Below are 20,247 nucleotides of genomic sequence, written 5' to 3'. Positions count from 1 at the left end.
CGAGACTTTTTAGGTCAAACAAATTCAGTGGAGTTTTTCAAATCAAAGCTTTCTCTTTCCTTCAAAGGAACACCTGTATAAACAAAACATTTTCCACTGAGCCTTTCGGTAAAGAAAGCTTGTAGCTTTATCAGATATTGCCAAGCCTCTAGCCACTAGATGGCAGTGTTACCTCTTTTCCATCTGTTTCTGCCTCTCTCTGTAAACACCAAGTTCCGAGAGAGGCTAAAAAAAATGTTTAAAAATTATGCTCCGTCCAAGCCTTACGAAGAAGAAGAAGCTTTTAATCCACGAATACAAAAAATGGAAAAAGTACAGAGGAAGAAAGAAAAAAAGAGACTAGTTCAGTTTAAAAGTAAGAGGCATTTGTAAAATGTCCATCCATAGAAAACAAACAAAGTTAAGGTAGAAAAGATAACACGATAGTCTTAAACCAGGGTTAATTCGCCGCTTATTTTCTTCTCTCTTCAATTTTATTTTAAATTCCAATTCTTTTGGGTTTTCCCTTCTCTAATAATATTTTTTTTTCTCACCATTTCGACACTACTCCTGTACTGCTTCTGTTTTAGAGGCTTGTCCCAACCTTCTGCAGCCATTTTGGCTGCTTCTCTTGTAGCTGGCAAAAAGAGCTTTCTCCTGGATCAATCAGGGGCTTTGTGATGCCCCTGAAATCAGCAGGACATGCTCTTCTCTATCACTGTTCCTTCTGAACAGTTTAGGACCAAAAGGACCGTCCAGGAACAGAGATATTGACAGCAATCCTGGAGCCCCCAGATTGCATGTCGTGTCATTGCGACATCAAGCCCCGCCCCCTCCACACAGCCATATAAGTTTGTTTAATAAATAAATAAAATTGGGGAGCATTAATCAGTATTTTTTTATGCTTAAAGGGAATCTTCTGTATAATTTGCACCTAAGAATGATTACTGTGGTTCACATTTGGGTGAACAGAATATCAACAATAATCTAACCATTACTACCTTCACCTAGTTCAAGGAACATTAAATCTAGCCATATCCTTATCTTTAGGTATATAAATAATATCTACTTCAAGTATTGCTTCAGCATTCTATCTTCCTCATAATATCAGCGAAAGGATAGCACTATGCATAAACACTCATGTTCTATTTTCACACTTTTATCATTCATTTCAAGGAAACCTAGCCCTAACCTTAACTTCAACTTTAGTCTTTCAGAATATTTTCTTGAAGCATTGCCCCAGAATTCCACCCTAACTTTAGTATTAATTTTAAAGCACCATTATGTCCAAAATCTCACCCTAATGCTAATCCTCAGATTTATTTTTAGAATAAAGCATTTAGAACCCTAACCTTCTGTTTATTCTACCCTTCTGTCTAACTGTTAAAAAGTACTTTAAACAGAAGCGTAACATTCTCTTGCAGATGCAATGCTACGACCTCCAGCAGGTAGAACATCTATCATCCTCAGCCAACCTAATTACATCCATGCAGTAGCATGCAGCCATGTGTAACACTTCCTGTGTCAGGTCACAGCAAGTCATGCAAAGTGTGGGATGTTTCCCCACCTATTTTATCTGACAGGTCTACCATAGCAAACATTTCCAAAGAAATATCGAAGCCATCCCAGGTCTACATTACTGTCTACTCATTAGAGCTATTCATAATTTTGCAGATGGTAGAAGATGTAGCAATTAGATAATGTGAGATGTGGCAAAAGTCCCATTTACAGGTAGTCCTCAACGTACGACCACAATTGAGTCCAAAATTTCTGTTGCTAAATGACATTTTTCAAGTGAATTTTTTCCTAATTTCATGACCTTTCTTGCTTCGGTTGTTATGTGAATCATTAGTAACATAGTTGTTAAGTGAATCATTAGTAACATAGTTGTTAAATGAATCAGGCTTGCCCCATTGACTTTGCTTGTCAGAAAGTCACCAAAGGGGATCACATGACCTTGGGACATAGCAACTGTCAGAAATAAAGAACCAGTTGCCAAGCATCTGAATTTTGATCTCTTGATAGGGGGATCCCAAAGGTGTTTTTTCAAGAGGCACCTGGACTTTCTGGTTTTTTCTTTGATGGAGATGCTGCAATGGTCGTAAGTGTGAAAAACAGTCATAAGTCACTTTTTCCAGTGCCGTTGTAACTTTGAATGGTCACTAAACAAACTTGTAAGTCGAGGACTACCTGTATTTTTACATTGAGCACTCTGACCACCTCATGATGGCTGTGATCTCCTCTCATTTTCATCAAAGGTGTCTTGCCCTGGTGTGTATTTGACAGAGAAGAACGATGTTTATCTCACTGTTTGTATTCTGGGCCAGTGCAAGGAGACCGACTCCATTCCTCCCGTGTTCCCTCTCTTGTTCCATGAGAAAATGTGGTTTGAGAAGGTATGTTAAAAACAGAAATGCCCAATGTCATGGCCTGGTTTCTTATTTAAGTGTAAGCTGTGATTGGACCCATAGGTATGGAAGATCACAAGCAAGATAGCCCAGGGGTGGGCTGCTACAGGTTCGCCCGGGTTCGGGAGAAACCATAGCTAATGTTATGGCTGGTTCAGAGAACCTCCAAATCCCACCCCTGGCTGGCCCCGCCCACCATGCCCCGTCCCTCCCTCCTCTCCCAGGAGTCTCCACGTGGCCTGTTTTGGATGCGAGATAAGTGCAAGGCCTGCGCGGAGGCTTGGGGAGGGGGAAAAATGGGCCTTCCAGAAGGCATCTGGAGCCCGGGGGAGGCAGTTTTTGCCCTTCCGGAGGCTCGAGGAAAACTTCCAGAGCCTGGGGAAGGTGAAAACATCCTCCCCACACCATGGTGCACTAGGCCACGCCCACCCAGCAGCCAGGCAGAGAACCCATTGCTGAAATTTTTAAACCCCACCCCTGAGATAGCTTTGTTGGAAATCCCTAAGAGATCATCTGTCCCACCCAATCTCTTGCCAAGACAGCATCTGTAATGCAAATGACAATACTCCTGGCAGATGCCCAGCTATGTCCTAAAGAGTATTTACTTTATTCTAATGATGAAATATTAAATACGTAACCATCGCATTAGGCTGTTTCTCTTAATGCTTGGTAGAAAACTGTTGTCTGCAGTTTACATTCACCTGTTATAATCCTGTGGGAGGTGTTAATATTTTGAAAGCTGTTTTTGCACATCTAGTACATAGATAGTTTTTCTTCTTCTTACGATACAAGGTTGGTTTGCAAAGTTTAAAAAGAATGGAAAGGCACAGGGAAGGGTATAGGCATAAAAAGGATTAGATAGGATTTCCTTGGCTTTTCTTCTATCCTCTGCCTTTGATACCTTTTGTATCTTACTCTTGCTCCTCACTTTGCAAACGTTAATTGCCGAGAGAGGGAATAGCCATGGTGGGATCAACGGCTCACCCCAGTATGTTGCGTGTACAACGTAAGTAAAAAAAGAGCTGGGACTTTGATCATGGATCATGGTTGCTATCTTGCATTTTTTGACCCCTACCTTGTCTGCAGATGTTTTGGAGCTCTTTGTTGGAGTCCAAGGTTTGAAATGTTTGTTCCAATCATTTCAAATAAGTGTTCTTCAAGATTCTGCTTACTGAATATAAATATCAGGCAAGACATTTACTGTATAGCAGCTGCCACCCTAATTTTCCATAGTGTGTCTAGGCCTCAGAAGCTGTTTTGGGGGCTCTCTGATGTTGCTTTTTTCATCAGCTACTCAGTAGTTCCTGCAGTAATGCAGCAGATGCTCCCCACAGGACCCCTTCCACCTTTGCCGGTTTTTCAGAGAGACAGGATAGGAACAGAAGGCAAAACTGTATCCTCTAAACCAGGGGTCTCCAACCTTGGCAACTTTAAGACTTGTGGACTTCAATTCCCAGAATTCCTCAGCCAGCTTGCTGACTGAGGAATTCTGGGAGTTGAAGTCCACAAGTCTTAAAGTTGCCAAGGTTGGAGACCCCCTGCTTCTAAACCAGTCCTTTTTTAAAAGTGAATCAGCTCTCCCTCTCTCTCTCTCTCTTTTAGCATGGCTTAACTTTGGCCAATTATCATGGGTATTATGTGGGTGCTTCTTTTAAGGATTGCTGGTGTGTTTTATTAATGTGAATTAACCTTCATTTATTTTAATGGTTAATGGCAGCAAACTTCTACCACAGTGTCTGCATGCCAGAATCCAATTTAGTAATTCAGACTGTTTTATTTAGCAATGGTTATTTTATCTGATGAACAGCAGTGAAGGGTCTTTTCAATTTTCTTCATTAGGACAAGAATGTCTACATTCACATTTTGATAATATTTATGTTTATTTAATTTTGAATTGAATAAATTAAAAACTGAAAGGATGAATATTAACCAGGTGAAACTTTCTTGAACAAATTTCTATTTCTAACAGTTTTATTATCGTCCTTTTTTGTTTCTATTCTTGTAGGTATTTGAAAATGCTACAGATCCTATTACTGTTGTAGAACTGCTAGAGAGTAAGTCTCCCCAAATATATTCCTTGGTCTTCCAAGTAAAATTCGCTTTCAGTGATCAGTGATCAATATTATACAAGTTTTTTTTAAAGAAGTTAAACATGGGAAGACATAAAAATAAACTAATGAGATATAAAAAGAGATGTTGGAGACACAAAATTAATTATTGAATTACAACAACCACCATCAGACTAATTACTACACATTTAGTAAAAAAAAGAGACAAAGAGATCCCAACATTCTAATTCATTAATTCTTAAATGTACTTAGGCAATTACAGTAGGTATACAAGCCTCAGTAAATGAGTAAATAGTATTTACTGTCAGTGTTGTTTAATATTATAAAAATATAAAGTGATAGTTTTGAAATTCTGCCCTGCAGGGACCTTCTGGTCATGTATCTGTTTTTCAGTAATCGTGCTATAATTGGCCTGATAGTTGTTGCAGGGCCGCAACACATGTACAAAAAGGGCATAAGGTGCATTGTGGGACTGCAGCACTTGTATCATCAATAGTCACCTCCCCTGACCCCTTGGGAGTCCATTGTAACTCTGCTTTCAAACTCAACATGTGTTGAGGGAATACATAAACCAGTTCACCAAACTAAACCAGATTGAAGGTGCTGTAGGCATTATCACAAGACATAGCCAGAGATGTAACTGACGATCTGGTTCAGACATCATAAACAATCATTTTCCTATTGTATGTTAAAACTGAAGTCATCCAAAATCTTTCCCTTCTTTCTATTCTTCTGTGGCAGGGCATAAGATCAAAAGCAGACCTTTTATTTTACTTTTTAATTAAGCCAGGAACTGGTAGACTGATGCTGTTTGAGCTTGGCTGATTGATTTGCACAAACGATTAATGATGAGATCAAAAAAGGATCAAACTGACCCTGTTTGAATTGTGAAATCACAACTGAAAGTATAGTTTTTTAAAAAATTGAACGTGAAGAAAAAAAGAGATGCTGTGTGGTGGGTTTTTTTTGTATTTCCTTCTTTGTAATGTTCAGGAATATGTTTGAAGATCATGCGTGGTCTGGGAATATTTCAAGAAAGGCCTTTTATTCCCCTCCCACAATAGATTAGAATATTAATAGATAGAAGTAATATTTGGATATCTTAGATATGAAAGTCAACCAGGTGATCTTGGACCAGTCATTTTTTTTCAGCCCAACCTACCACACTGGACTGTTGTTGTGAGGAAAATAGGAGGAGGAAGGTCACCTTGAGTTGTTTGTAACAATAATAAAGGCGGGCAACAAATAAATCAATAAATGCTTTTTCAATATCTATCTTTCATTAAAGTGAACTAAGATGAAATGGAGGCCCCTGAAGACTAAAATTTGAGTAATACCAAATGAAGATCTAAGAACATGCGCCTCGTAGGATTTTGACACTTCAGCACTTTTGCACATAAGGGTTGTATTTGCTTAGCTCTCATTAATAATATGTTTGATCTCTCATTTTCAGAAAACGTGGCAAAGTTTCGATTATCTGAACTGATACCTTCAGGTAAATCTGAGAAATATTTTTTCAATCTCATCTATTCTGTAACAGAAGAGTTACTGTTTAATGAAACAATGAAGTGAGCTTTTTGATCTCTGATGTTGCCATATTTACCACTAGTATTAGTTATAAGTGAGGTGATCTTGAACAGAAGTTATATAACTGGAGTTTCCCAGGATGAAACTTATACAGGTCGTCCCCAACTTAGGGTCACAATTAATCCAAAGTTTATGTTGCTAATGAAACAATTGTTAAGTGAGTTTCGCCCCATGTTATGACCTTTCATGCCACATATATTAAATGAATCACTACAATTGTTATGTTAGTAATACCGTTGTTAAGTGAAGTTGGCTTCGCCATTGCCCTTGCTTGTCAGAAAGTTGCAAAAGGTGATTACATGATCCTACAACACTGCAACCGTCATAAATATGAATCAATTGCCAAGCATCTGAATTTTGGCCGCATGCCCATGTGGATGCTGCAATGGTCATAAATGGGAAAAAGGTCACTTTTTTTCAATCCTGTGTAACTTTGAACGGTCATTAAATGAACAAAAATAAAGGTAAGTCGAGGACCACCTGTATATGAAAAATATTATTTCCTCAGAAAGCTGTGAAGTTCATTTTTCTTTTTTAAAGCTTCTTTTTTTTATATAACAGTTGATGCATAAACAAGACAAATATCAATTCTTTAGCCACAGTCCTTACTTCCTTAAGCTACCGCTAGCATTGTAGGAAATTGATAGTGCCTGGAGACCAGTGGTTGGCATTGAAATCCATTCTGGATCTGCGTTAAAACTAAAAGACAGAAAAGGAGCCTGGAAACCTGAGGTCAGCATGAACGATGGGTTCTGGAGTAACTGTGACAATTTTAGAGCAAGGGATATAATCATGGGGATGAAAGCAAAGGCATCCAGTCTTGGCAACTTTAAGCCTCGTGGACTTCAACTCTTGGAATTCTCCAGCAGCATGGCCGGTTGGAGAATTATGGGAGGTGAAGTCCATAGGTCTTAACTTTGCCAAGATTGGACAGGCCTGTTTTAAAGGAAATAGTAACATGGTTGTGAAGCGAGGGCTAGAATCCTGTGAAAATTGGAGAATATGCGTGGCAGAAGGATGGTGAGTTGGTTCTGCGAGGGAATAAATAAGCTGAATGCACTTTTGTGAGCCTGCTGTGTGTAGGATGAATATCTGTTTTTGTTTCGTAGGTTTTGTTTGGAAAATTGATTTAAGAGTGATCTTTCTTTTCATGAAGATACTAAGAATTGCTTTGACTTTGAGAACTCAGATCTCCACGTTTGTTTTATATTGAAAAACTGTTTTGTGACTGGCCATGTCTTTTCTCCTACAAAAACCATTTAGAGAATAAGCATTACCCACCAGCCCTTACATGTTCTGAAATTTTCTAATGTATTCATTGGCCCACAAAATCATTCTGAGCAAAATAAATGCCCAGATAGCAGTGCATAATTTAAAGTTCAGGGAAGCCTTGTTTGTGTTAAAACTTTCTTAGAAGTGAACACAGGGTGGCAGAATAGGCCTTCTGAGGAAGGACTGTCTTTTTAGTCCTACTTTCTGCTTCTCTACTTCTTTTCAATTTGGGTCGACCTGTACTGATATATCCTTCCTTCAACCACTTTCACACAAATATTATTTTTAACAGTAACATTTGAACATGATTATATATTGAAAATGTGTTTATATAGCCTCATGAAATGAATCTCTGCAGAAGTAACCCAGCCAAAGGTTTCCTGGATGGCACAACAGCAAAGGTTGATCTTTTCTGGCAGTGTCGAAATTGATGATAGCCAAAAATATTCGTGCTGATCTTTTGTGGTCCTGAAATCCCCAGTTTTAACAACTGGGCCCACTACATGTTGTGGGTCAAGCAGGGAAAATATCCTTTTGGGTGTCAATCTCCATCAATCTGATCCCGCATCAACAGTAGATAAGTTGGGGCTTTACAATTGCCTGTGATTCCACTTCAGAATTTGTATCCAATGTGTTTATAAATCAATTCTTCTGCTCTTTGTGCTATCAGTGTGTGTGTGTGTGTGTATTTGTACGTATGTATACACACACAAGCACACACATGCACATACACACATACCTCTATTGGGCCATTTGTTCTTAAGGCAGAATGACACTTAATATGTTTACGTCTTACTTTCTGCTCAACTAAAATCCAGATTCTTTATTATGGCCGCCTGATGTTCACCAACTCATTTGTTCTTGAGTCAGACTCTGATCTAGTTTGGCCCTGGAAAACATGTAAAGGGGTGAAAGAACACTTGGTATAAAGTAGGTCCAGCTTTCTTGGTTTTCTTTGATTATTATCTTGACAGCTGAATATGCTTTTTCATTGTTCTGGGAATAAGCAAACAGAGTAGTTTGAAACTATGATTTCCACTATGTCTGGGAAGCATTAAATTCCCCAAATATAAATTGTGACTTATTATTTAAGACTGTTACATCGGCTATTACACAGTGAGCGAAGCAACTCTTAACCTCAGGACCTGATATTTGACAGTGAGTCTTTCTCCCCCAAATTGGAATAAAAATCTAATAGATTAGCTCAGCGATTTGCAAATGCTGTTTTCTACATTTCCATCTGGGCATTTATGCCAGGCTAAAATTGATATTGTGTACTTTTGTGGAAGGTGTACTTTCTTTTAATTGTGTCCAATTGCAAAGCCTGGAAGAATAGCCTCATTGCCCCCGAATAAGATCCCATCTTGGACTCTAAGCCTCCACTGGTAACTCATGCATAGTCTGGCCACTCCTGCAGTGTCTGACCATCTGAAAAACTTCATCTATGGTCTTCTGTACTCCCATTGCCTGTCAAAACTGTTAGAAAATCAAGTATTGTAACACTTTATGGGTTCTGTGTCCTTCTTTATAAGAAGTCTCTCTCTGGTGACTTATAGAGAAATGTTCTGTATGAAGTTTCTCCCAGTGCAGGATGTTGTTCTTGTGGAATTTTCATGTATCAAATCATTGTAATTAATTTTAAGACTTCATGAAACTCTTTGGGCAACTGGCAACGGTTTCTGTGCAATACATTTTCAAGGTTTGCGTTCTTATTGGGCCTGAATTGTTTGTCCAAATGAAAACAAATGGAACTTCTCCATGTACAGTGGGGCAAAAAAGTATTTAGTCAACCACCAATTGTGCAAGTTCTCCCACTTAAAAAGATGAGAGAGGCCTGTAATTGGCATCATAGGTAGACCTCAACTGTGAGAGACAAAATGTAAAAAAAAAGACCATACAATCACATTGGCTGATTTGGAAATAATTTATTTGCAAATTATGGTGGAAAATAAGTATTTGGTCAGTATCAAAAGTTCATCTCAATATTTCGTTATATATCCTTTGTTGGCAATGACAGAGGTCAAACGTTTTCTGTAAGTCTTCACAAGGTTGGCACACACTGTTGCTGGTATGTTGGCCCATTCCTCCATGCAGATCTCCTCTAAAGCAGTGATGTTTTGGGGCTGTCGCTGGGCAACACGGACTTTCAACTCCCTCCAAAGGTTTTCTATGGGGTTGAGATCTGGAGACTGGCTAGGCCACTCCAGGACCTTCTTACGAAGCCACTCCTTCATTGCCCGGGCAGTATGTTTGGAATCATTGTCATGTTAAAAGACCCAGCCACGTTTCATCTTCAATGCCCTTGCTGATGGAAGGAGGTTTGCACTCAAAATCTCACAATACATGGCCCCATTCATTCTGTCCTGTACACGGATCAGTCGTCCTAGTCCCTTTGCAGAAAAACACCCCCAAAGCATGATGTTGCCACCCCCGTGCTTCACAGTAGGTATGGTGTTCTTTGGATGCAACTCAACATTCTCTCTCCTCCAAACACGACGAGTTGTATTTCTACCAAACAGTTCTATTTTGGTTTCATCTGACCATATGACATTCTCCCAATCCTCTTCTGGATCATTCAAATGCTCTCTAGCAAACTTCAGATGGGCCCGGGCATGGACTGACTTAAGCAGGGGGACACGTCTGGCACTGCAGGATCTGAGTCCCTGGCGGCGTAGTGTGTTACTGATGGTAGCCTTTGTTACGTTGGTCCCAGCTCTCTGCAGGTCATTCACTAGGTCCCCCCCGTGTGATCCTGGGATTTTTGCTCACCGTTCTTGGGATCATTTTGAGCCCACGGGGTGAGATCTTGCGTGGAGCCCCAGATCGAGGGAGATTATCAGTGGTCTTGTATGTCTTCCATTATCTAATTATTGCTCCCACAATTGATTTGTTCACACCAAGCTGCTTGCCTATTGCAGGTTCAGTCTTCCCAGCCTGGTGCAGGTCTACAATTTTGTTTCTGGTGTCCTTTGACAGCTCTTTGGTCTTCACCATAGTGGAGTTTGGAGTGTGACTGTTTGAGGTTGTGGACAGGTGTCTTTTATACTGATGACACGTTCGAATGGGTGCCATTGATACAGGTAATGAGTGCAGGACAGAGGAGCCTCCTAAAGAAGAAGGTACAGGTCTGTGAGAGCCAGAAATCTTGCTTGTTTGTAGGTGACCAAATACTTATTTTCCACCATAATTTACAAATAAATTCTTTCCAAATCAGCCAATGTGATTGTTTGGTCTTTTTTTTTTACATTTTGTCTCTCACAGTTGAGGTCTACCTATGATGCCAATTACAGGCCTCTCTCATCTTTTTAAGTGGGAGAACTTGCACAATTGGTGGTTGACTAAATACTTTTTTGTCCCACTGTACAGGCAATAGTTCTTTCTCAATCTATGTGTAACTTTGATCACTTTCAAAGAAGGTTTGATTAGAATGTACTGTGTAGAATTCCTAGCCATATCTCTGTTATGTTGCTTTGCAGCACAAGCTGTTCTGCTGAACTTTAGTACAGGAAAATAGGGATTTGGGATAGGTTTTAATTTTAAAAATGATACCTGAAAATCACCTTTGGATCATTCGCACCAAACGTCCTTATTTTTTTGAGTTGTGAGAGTGTCCCATCATGAGCACTGCAAAACTCTGCCTGGCCACGCAACGTGCTGAAGAATTTCTGGATGTCTTTCATGTCCTCTGGTCTTAATATCCTTTACATTGCTTTCCCAAGTTCAGCTTATGGACTCCGCTTTCAGCAAGTGTCCAGTATAAAGCACTTGTTTCAGTCTTAGCTGGACTTTGTTAGGATTCCATATATTGTGTCACTCTAAGAAAACAAGAAACCTTTTTTAAATTAAGTCTTCCATTGTTTCTGTTTCAGTATTTTCTTCTCCAGGAATGAGCAGTGGTGAAATTCAATTTTTTTTTACTACCGGTTCTGTGGGCATGGCAGGGGAAAGATACTGCAAAATCCCCATTCCTTCCCCACTCCTGGGGGAAGGATATTACAAAATCTCCATTTCCACCCCACTCTGGGGCCAGCCATAGGTGGTATTTGCTGGTTCTCCGAATTACTCAAAATTTCCGCTACCAGTTATCCAGAACCTGCCAGAACCTGCTGAATTTCACCCCCAGTAATGATTATAGCAGCTTTAATTGCTTTTCTGCCTGAAAATGCTCCACTTCTTGATTTAGTTTTTAATGAAACCCAACAGGGCTTGGGTTGCTGATCCTTGTTTCTTCATTTACTTGCTATTCGATTTTTGTTCTACTATTATTATTTTATAAATAATTCAAGGCAGTGAACATAAATAATCCTTCCTTCTTTATTTTCCTTACAACCTGGTGAAGTGGGTTGGGCTGAGAGAGAATGACTGGCCCAAGACACGAGGCAGTACTAGAACTCACTATTCTGCACTATTGTTCAAACAGCAAAGTATCACAGATTCCTAGAGCACTTAAGATATGATGACCAGCACATCTCTGTTCCCTTGCAATGGTCTGAATACTGATCCTCCAAAAAAAATACATTTATGAGTTCTTGTTTAAATTTGGAAATCTTAATTGTACCCTTGTCCGCTGCTTTTAGAGTAGGCCTATTGTACATTTAAAAAAATACTTAATAGCATGCTATTTATAGGAACAGAAGACTAGTAGCACATTGCAGTTGGATCCACAATCCAGTTAAAAGGGAATGGGCTGTTTGTACTGTTTGCTATCGTGTTAATGAACAATGGGGATATATTCCTTTCTCTCCAATATTATTCATTGTGTGGACATTTGCTAAGATGTGATTTGGAATTCCCGAGTTCAGGTTTTGGACATCATCACAACGTTTACATTCCTCACTGCCTGCTTGTATCATCTTTACTTTCCAATTGTAAGGTTTCCAGATTCAGATTTATCTTGCACACTGCTGAGTAACAAGTCAGCAACATTCAGCGCCAACTGAAGCTCCAGGCCATCTAACAAAGGCAGTTCTTGTGGCGTATATTGCAGAGGTCAAGAGGCAAGGTTATTATAGCATGAATCAACATGTGTGGATTGTAGTTAGCATTGAAAATAGGCACATGTAGTTGCTGCTATATATATACTACAATGGTGGTTTTCATAAAGGTTGTAAAAACATACAAGTGTGTTGATGGTGTTGATAAGGTACTGTAAAGCAACCAATATTCTCACATTGCAATAGTTGTATCTTAACATTTATGATATTGACAACTTTAGCCCCTCACAAGCCCTTCTTAAAATTAATGACCAAGAAGTAGAGAATTTAAAAAGTGAATGGTGAACAAGATCTTAATATGATATGTTCTTTGCTGAGACGTGATTTTGCAAGTTGTCTACAAATTAACAGGGCAGTTTGACATTGAATTTTTATAGTCACCATCCATAAATAGAATGTGGTACTGAGGGCTAATCAGCCAAGAGCTTAATATAGCACCACACTCTAGTTTTGCAACATTACGCCAAGTTTTCATTATGGAAGGAAGCATAACTTCAGGGTTCCTCCTCCCCCCAGGTTATAAACATTAATTATTATACCATGGTAGCCAAATCAGTGGCCTAACAAATCAATTAATTCCAAGGCCTGTTCTTGGATTTTGAGACAGAGTTTTCAGCTATTTTTCCACCACAAATTCTAGAATGACCAATCCGTAAGAAAGGGATCTTCATTGTTCTGACGGTACTTCCATTGCAAGGACTGCTGAGTGACCCACATTTATGACCTCTTTGTCTTTTTATTTAGACCAATGAGATACAACATCACAAACCACAAAGAGACTCTTGTGATAAGATAAACACAGGCAGATGCCCCCATGTATCCAGTGTAGAACGACTATTCTCCTACTTCCTCTCATGGCGTCTTGTATGATCGCCTGTGGCTATTTCTCAAGAGAACATGTAATTTTGTGTTATTGTGAGGTGTAGGAATAATCACAATAATTGGTGTATTTTAGCCATTTGGATATGTAATTTTTTATAATGTTAGGTGAATTTACTGGGATTTATTTTGAAGGAGACTTATATATGTTTTCCTTGCGAAGCCTCCATCTCCGGTAACTGGACATTGCTGTGAATCTTGCCATTCCCAAATGAAATGTCTTTGCTTTGCTATTGAAAGCTAAAAATAAACCCTTGCTGACAAAATGCATGAAAGCGAACAGACAATACTTTCTGGTGATACCACATGCGCCAAGCTAATGAAGGGTCAAATACAATTATATATAATAATGATGCATCCCGGAGGACAGGGAGAACGGAAAATTAAATCCCATGTCACTGAGAAAAATGACATATTTTACAATAAGAAACAGTCGCATGTGCTATATTTATCCATTTTTCCTATGGCTAGGTTTAAATTATATCAATGCAATTAGCAACTTGCTTCACTGCAGCTGAAGCATGTGCTTCTGCTTCTGAAGGGAAAAATCCTCTAATCTCTAGTGAAGAATGCTGTTTCATTGATAGCTAAGTGAATTTGCCTTGCTCTTAAATATTACTTTTTTTGCAAATGGCAAAACAAAATCTAGCTCTTTTTCTAACCAGTTGTGCCGGGCTTCCTTTCAGCGTAAGGACTCTTATTTAGAGATGGTTGCAAAGAGAGGGGAAAAGTGGTTGGTCTTTGCAAAGGTTCATCTGTGAAAGGTGGGTTTAAAAGGGCAAATAAGAATATACAGTCTACAGAGATGGTATTCTGCCGGTTCTGACCAGTTCTGGCGAACCGATAGCCGAAATTTTGAGTAGTTTGGAGAACTGGCAAATAGGATGGCCCCGCCCCCAGCTGATTGGCGTGGTTGATCTATTGCTGTCTCCTAGCCTCCCAGGCTGGGTCTTCCTTTGTTGCCCTGCACAGGAGAACGGAGCTGGAGAGCAGGTTAGTGGGATGGGGAGGGAATGGGGATTTTGCAGTATCCTTCCCCTGCCATGCCCATCAAGCCTTGCCTGCCAAGCCACACCCACAGAACTGGTAGTAAAAATTTTTTAATCCCACCACTGATTGTCTGAAGTCCTGGCCCCTTTTCCCATCATTGATCATGTGGGTGTAGCCACCATCCTGAGTTTTTGTTACTTCCGCCTCCCAGGTCCTCCCAGGTCCCTTCCAACTCTATGATACTACAATGATCCCTCTGCCCTTACAGGGTGTACAGGTAATCCTCCTTTAGCGACTGCCTCAGGTAGCAACCATTTGCAGTTATGACAGCGATGAAAAAATAACTGTGTAACCAATCCTTGCATTTTTCTCTCCCAGTCGACATGTTTGCCATTACAGTACAAAATCGTAAGCAAATGTGAGTCGTGTGATTTTTCACTTAGCAATTGGCTTTGCTTAACAGTCAAGTCGCCAATCCCAATTGCAGTCGCTAAAGGAGGGCAAATCCTGGAACTGCTTTAGACAGCTTTATGGTCCTGAACTGTATTATAAATCAGGAGAGAAATATGGGAACTATTGTTCATGACCATCTGAGAACACCAAAATAATTTCTTGCAAAAAAGGAAAAGGTCATCAATGGAAGAAAGGTTTTATTGAATGACATTATCCCTCCCTCCCTCCCCCCCCTCTCTAAACTCTCTAAACCAGTGTTTCTCAAACTTGGCGACTTTAAGTCCTGTGGACTTCAACTCCCAGGATTCTGGGAGTTGAAGTCCACAGGACTTAAAGTCGCCAAGTTTGAGAAACACTGCTCTAAACTCTCTAAACACACACCAACAGAGGTGGGTCGCAGAACCGACAGCAACCCAGGCCTGATTCGCCCGTGAACTGATTTCCTCGTTGCCGCTTGGGTGACGCCATTTTGAATTTTAGTGACTGTGCATGCGCAGTTTACTGTAAATTATTCTGCACATGCGCTCAGAACAATTTATATTGAACAGCACATTGCACGCGGGTTGCGAATTGGCAATAATGCCGGCAGCAACCCACGCCTGACCAGCCGCATTCCTAATATGGTTCAGCAGCACAGTTCAGACATTATTGCAATCTTTAACTGGGTGAATAATACAATATAGCTTCCGATTTCAGTTGGAAAGGTCTCTATACAATTGGAGATTCTTATGTTTTTAAAAGGTGGTGTCATGATTCTTGGAATTTCAGCAACATTTTCTTCGCCTTGCTTTGAGGCCTACGGATTTAATGCAAAGCTTTTTGCATGCAGCACGTAAATTAGGCATTGTTGTAAATGAAGCTATGAGGTTTTTAGCCTTGAAAAAGGCTCTTTTTCAAATCTGACCATGATGCTTGAATAGGGGATTTGGGGTTATGAAATCTAAACAAGCCACACTTTGTAAGCCAGTAACAAACCCCGTTTGAAACTATTGTCAGCCCACCTGGGAATAATACAGGATTTATTCATCATGCAGTGACCTCTCTGTTGGGTTAGTTTACAATGCAATACAATAGCAGAGTTGGAAGGGACCTTGGAGGTCTTCTAGTCCAACCCCCTGCCTAGGCAGGAAACCCTATACCGTTTCAGACAAATGGCTATCCAACATCTTCTTAAAGACTTCCAGTGTTGGGGCATTCACAACTTCTGGAGGCAAACTGTTCCACTGATTAATTATTCTAACTGTCAGGAAGTTTCTCCTCAGTTTTAAGTTGCTTCTCTCCTTGATTAGTTTCCACCCGTTGCTGCTTCTTCTGCCCTCAGGTGCTTTGGAGAATAGTTTGACTCCCTCTTCTTTGTGGCAACCCCTGAGATATTGGAACACTGCTATCATGTCTCCCCTAGTCCTTCTTTTCATTAAACTAGACATACCCAGTTCCTGCAACCTTTCTTCATATGTTTTAGTCTCCAGTCCCCTAATCATCTTTGTTGCTCTTCTCTGCACTCTTTCTAGAGTCTCCACATCTTTTCTACATCGTGGTGACCAAAACTGAATGCAGTATTCCAAGTGTGGCCTTACCAAGGCATTATAAAGTGGTATTAACACTTCACGTGATCTTGATTCTATCCCTCTGTTAATGCAGCCTAGAACTGTGTTGGCTTTTTTTGGCAGCTGCTGCACACTGCTGGCTCATATTTAAATGGTTGTCCACTAGGACTCCAAGATCCCTTATCACAGTTTCTACTGTTGAGCACCAGTTTATCTGCTTGTGTAAAGAAGAAATAGCAGTACATGTGAAACATATTGCTTGTTCCATTTGGCTGAAGAACCTGGATCCAATGCTTACCATATGCATGGCTTCTTTGTTGTTCACTGTGTGGCAGAATGTGTCATGGGGGACAGTATAATTACTTGTCTTTCTGCAGTAGGGTACAATGTGATGAGATTGTATGTTTCATTGGTCAAACGTATTCCATTGGCCACAATTCTCTATTTACTATGCAGATGGAAAAGAGCTGGCGTTTTATGAAACGAACACCCGGTATTTTCTATTTCCTGAGCCAAAGCTGACTCCTTCATATCCTGGAGTGGATCGAGAGCTGTTAATGAACACTCATCCTTCTTTCCCGGTATGTTGGTATGAAATGTGATTTCATTTACCGAAGACAGAAATGTCTGCTCAGTAACCTGAGCTTGATATGAATTATTTGATCTGTCAACTTCTTGCTTTTTTATTTGTGAACATTATTGAGTTAAAAACTCTTCAAAGCACAAACAGCACAGAGCCCTTTATAGTAAAATCATTTCTGATCAATCAAAGGGTAAAATATACTACAGTGATAGCCTCGCTTGACATAATGAAAACAGTAGTTAGTAAGATAGGGATAAACCATTGCACTGTAGGGGGCTTAATTTTTTTACTTGGAATTTGGATTATTTTTGAAGTGACAAAGCCTGTGACAAAACTTTTGGGTGAGAATTTTTTTTAATCTTATGTGTTAGTGCAGCCTTAATTTAATCTGGCATCCTTGAAATGAGCAGAATTAAAATCCCATAATTCTCAGCAGTTGTCTGGACAGCCTCAGAATTATGAAAGATAATAACGAGGTATTTCCTAGGTGGAAATGGTTGAGTTTCCCCCCTCAATTTTTGCCAGCTCACATGATTGTTTTATGAAAAAAAATATTAAAATTTTACAAGAGTTCTAATCGTTCATCTTTATTTTCATCTGATAAAGCTGTTGACAGAGAACTCCTTTCCATCTGTTAATCCTTTTTTGAATTTGTGTTCAATTCTTGTGCAATATTGAAAGTGTCTTTTATGTTTCCAAATGGAAATAATGTTGGGAAACAGCAAATGTGACCTTAAGAGCGTTGAGGGAGAAAAAATACACTGTATATTATAAATTCAGGATAGTGATGTCAAAAACCTAAAGCGTGATCTCAGGCCAGGGGCATGGCACGGGCTTTCAAAAAGCTACAATGGCAGTTGTGGCTATCTACTTTACCCCTTCCCAAATTGTGTCATGATTTATCTAAAGTAGGCATTTATACTTGACTTATGACCGGCCAAAGTTATAACAGACCCAGAGGTGGTATTCAGCAGGTTCTGACCAATTCTGGAGAACCGGTAGCGGAAATTTTGAGTAGTTTGGAGAACCGGTAAGAATCACCTCTGACTGGCCCCGCCCTCATCTATTCTCTGCCTCCCGAGGCCCAGTTGATCGGGAGGAAATGGGGATTTTGCAGTAACCTTCCCCTGGAGTGGGGCGTGAATGGAGATTGTAAAGTATCCTTCCTCTGCCACGCCCATCAACCTATGCCACATCCACCAAGCCATGCCCACAGAACTGGTAGTAAAAATCTTTGAATCCCCCCCCCCCCCCAAAGATACTTCAGACCTAGATTTGAAGTTCTGATGGCTGCCTCCCCCCCCCCCCCGCAATTATGAAATTACATTTTAAGTCATCTGCAGCTGGGCCACGTTGCCCGCCATTTACAGTATCCTGTAGTCACATGACTGTCAGCTCCGGCCAGCTCAGAGGCCTGGAGCTGCCATTCAGGGGAGAAAACTGGACCAGCTACCAAGACTCACCATTCCACCTCCACAAGCTGAAGAAACTCCTGCTAACAATCCATGATTAATTGCCAGGTGGTTTTCGCTCTGGGTCACAAGGTGATGGGTCTGCGCACGTGCGGGGTGTACTTTATCTTAATTACCAATGTAAATATAAAAGGTGATGGGAAGCACAGGGTGGCAGCTCTGACAATTTATTCATTGCCTTAGTGCTTTGTTGGTCAGTTCGTGTCAGAGGAAGAATACAAACTGCATTTACAAACCGTTTCTGTGTTTGGCTGGTTTCATTAACCCTTTGGAACCTGACAATGACCACAATTTACAATGGTTTTTTGCCAGAAACTGTCATTTATTTCTGGTTTATGGCAAAAAATACCCATTGCGGACAATTTGCTTGCTTAATGCCTGTTGAAAAAAAAAAGTAAAATCAAGTCAGCCGTGTGTCCTGCTTAACGGCCGACATATCTTACAACCATAATTCCAGGCTCAATTATCACATAGGTCAAGGATTACCTGTAATAACTAAGTAGGTCTAGCAAACTCATTGGTCCCTTCTGCTGGAAGGAAATATAGTCTATATAAAGTTAGAAATTGATTCAGCATGATTTAAAATTAGAACACACATATGTCAGTCAAACTAAGCAATTTGCTAATCAACCCTTATGTTGCTGTTCCTTGAGATAACTGAAAGGATATAATAGCTCGGCATAACTACTGGCTAGAATATGATTTGCAAATAAAAAATATTACTTGGAAGCAATTAGTAAGTTTATGATGTAACCTTTACATGCTTATTTGAAGTAATTTGTAAGCACGTGCACATATTAACTAATAATTTAAATTCATTTCTGTTTTACCTGATGTTCTTCAAATTAATGAAAAATAGACAGTCATAATGTCATGTAGTGCATTTATGTATTATCTTGTTCTGCATGCATTTATTTATATTAATTCCTTATGTTAAAATTATTTAAAGGGCATTGCACCAAAATTAGAATTTTCAACAAGAACAACTATTACAGAGCTTCCACTTCTTCACAGCAAGTGGTATAGTGTAAGTAATTTTAATAAATGGTCATTTTTTAGAGCCAATTATATTTGCTCAAATCTATTTTTTTCCTTATCGCTACTCTGAGTGCAGAAAATCCTCAACGTACAACCACAATTGAACCCAAAATTTATGTTGCTAAGCGAGAAATTTGTTATGTGAGTTTTGCCCCATTTTATGACTTTTTCTTGCCACATTTGTTAAGTGAATCAGTGCAGCCACATAGTTGTTAAATTAATCTGGTTTCCCCATTGGATTGGATTGGATTTGGATTTATTAGATTTATATGCCGCCCTTCTCCCAAGGACTCAGGGCGGCGTACAGCATTAAAAAACACATAGTACAAAAGTTAAAAGGAAATTAGAAACAGTCCAAAAAACAAACCCAATTTCTATAACACTCACATTTTAAAAATTAAATAAAATTGACTTTGCTTGTCAGAAGGTTGCAGGAGGGGATGAAGTGACCCCGGAGCGCTTCAATCATCATAAATGTGAATCAGTTGTCAAGCATCCGAATGTAAATTGTGTGCCCATGGGGATGCTGAAATGGTTATAAGGGTGAAAAACTGTCATGTCACTTTTTTGCAGTGCTGTTGTAATTTTGAACAGTCACTAAGCGAACTGTTGTAAGTCGAGGACTACCTGTATGGCCTTCCCAGCTGGTTCTTGAGATTACAAATCAGGTATATTTTGCAGGATCGTAATAAAATCAACTTACAAAGGGTGCCTTCAACGTCACCCAAAAAAAGGAGCATCTCACCAGTGCAACACAAGGCAGCAAAAAGTCAGAGCTGTAAGAGACTTTCGAGGTCATTTGAGTCCCGCTCCTCGTCTCTGAGCCCAAGAAGGCGTCTCCATGAAGTCTGCAGAGATAAGAACCAGCCATCATCTTCCCTGAACCTGAGAGGTGTTCGGTTCAAAACAGAAGCGGACCATAAGCCACCTTTCGTAGTTAGGCATGTAAGTCCCAAAAATATGATGGAAATGTTCA

The 20,247-nt window shown here is 39.8% G+C and overlaps 1 protein-coding gene across 1 annotated transcript in view; it reads left to right on the top strand.

The window, feature by feature from the left end:
- SPATA6L (spermatogenesis associated 6 like) overlaps window positions 1-20,247 on the top strand; it is a 37,684-nt gene that overhangs the window by 4,552 nt on the left and 12,885 nt on the right. Inside the window, exons 2-7 of the mRNA XM_081942895.1 lie at window positions 2,238-2,375; window positions 4,393-4,441; window positions 5,910-5,951; window positions 16,635-16,759; window positions 19,183-19,260; window positions 19,953-20,216. Coding sequence (XP_081799021.1) covers window positions 2,238-2,375; window positions 4,393-4,441; window positions 5,910-5,951; window positions 16,635-16,759; window positions 19,183-19,260; window positions 19,953-20,216 — 696 coding nt within the window. The remainder of the gene's footprint in view (window positions 1-2,237; window positions 2,376-4,392; window positions 4,442-5,909; window positions 5,952-16,634; window positions 16,760-19,182; window positions 19,261-19,952; window positions 20,217-20,247) is intronic.

This window comes from Natrix helvetica, assembly GCF_964273705.1.
Source record: "Natrix helvetica genome assembly, chromosome: 2".
In the NCBI taxonomy this organism is placed as follows: domain Eukaryota; kingdom Metazoa; phylum Chordata; class Lepidosauria; order Squamata; family Natricidae; genus Natrix; species Natrix helvetica.
Note: the sequence above shows the minus strand (reverse complement) of the source record. Positions and strands in the feature narration are given on the sequence as shown.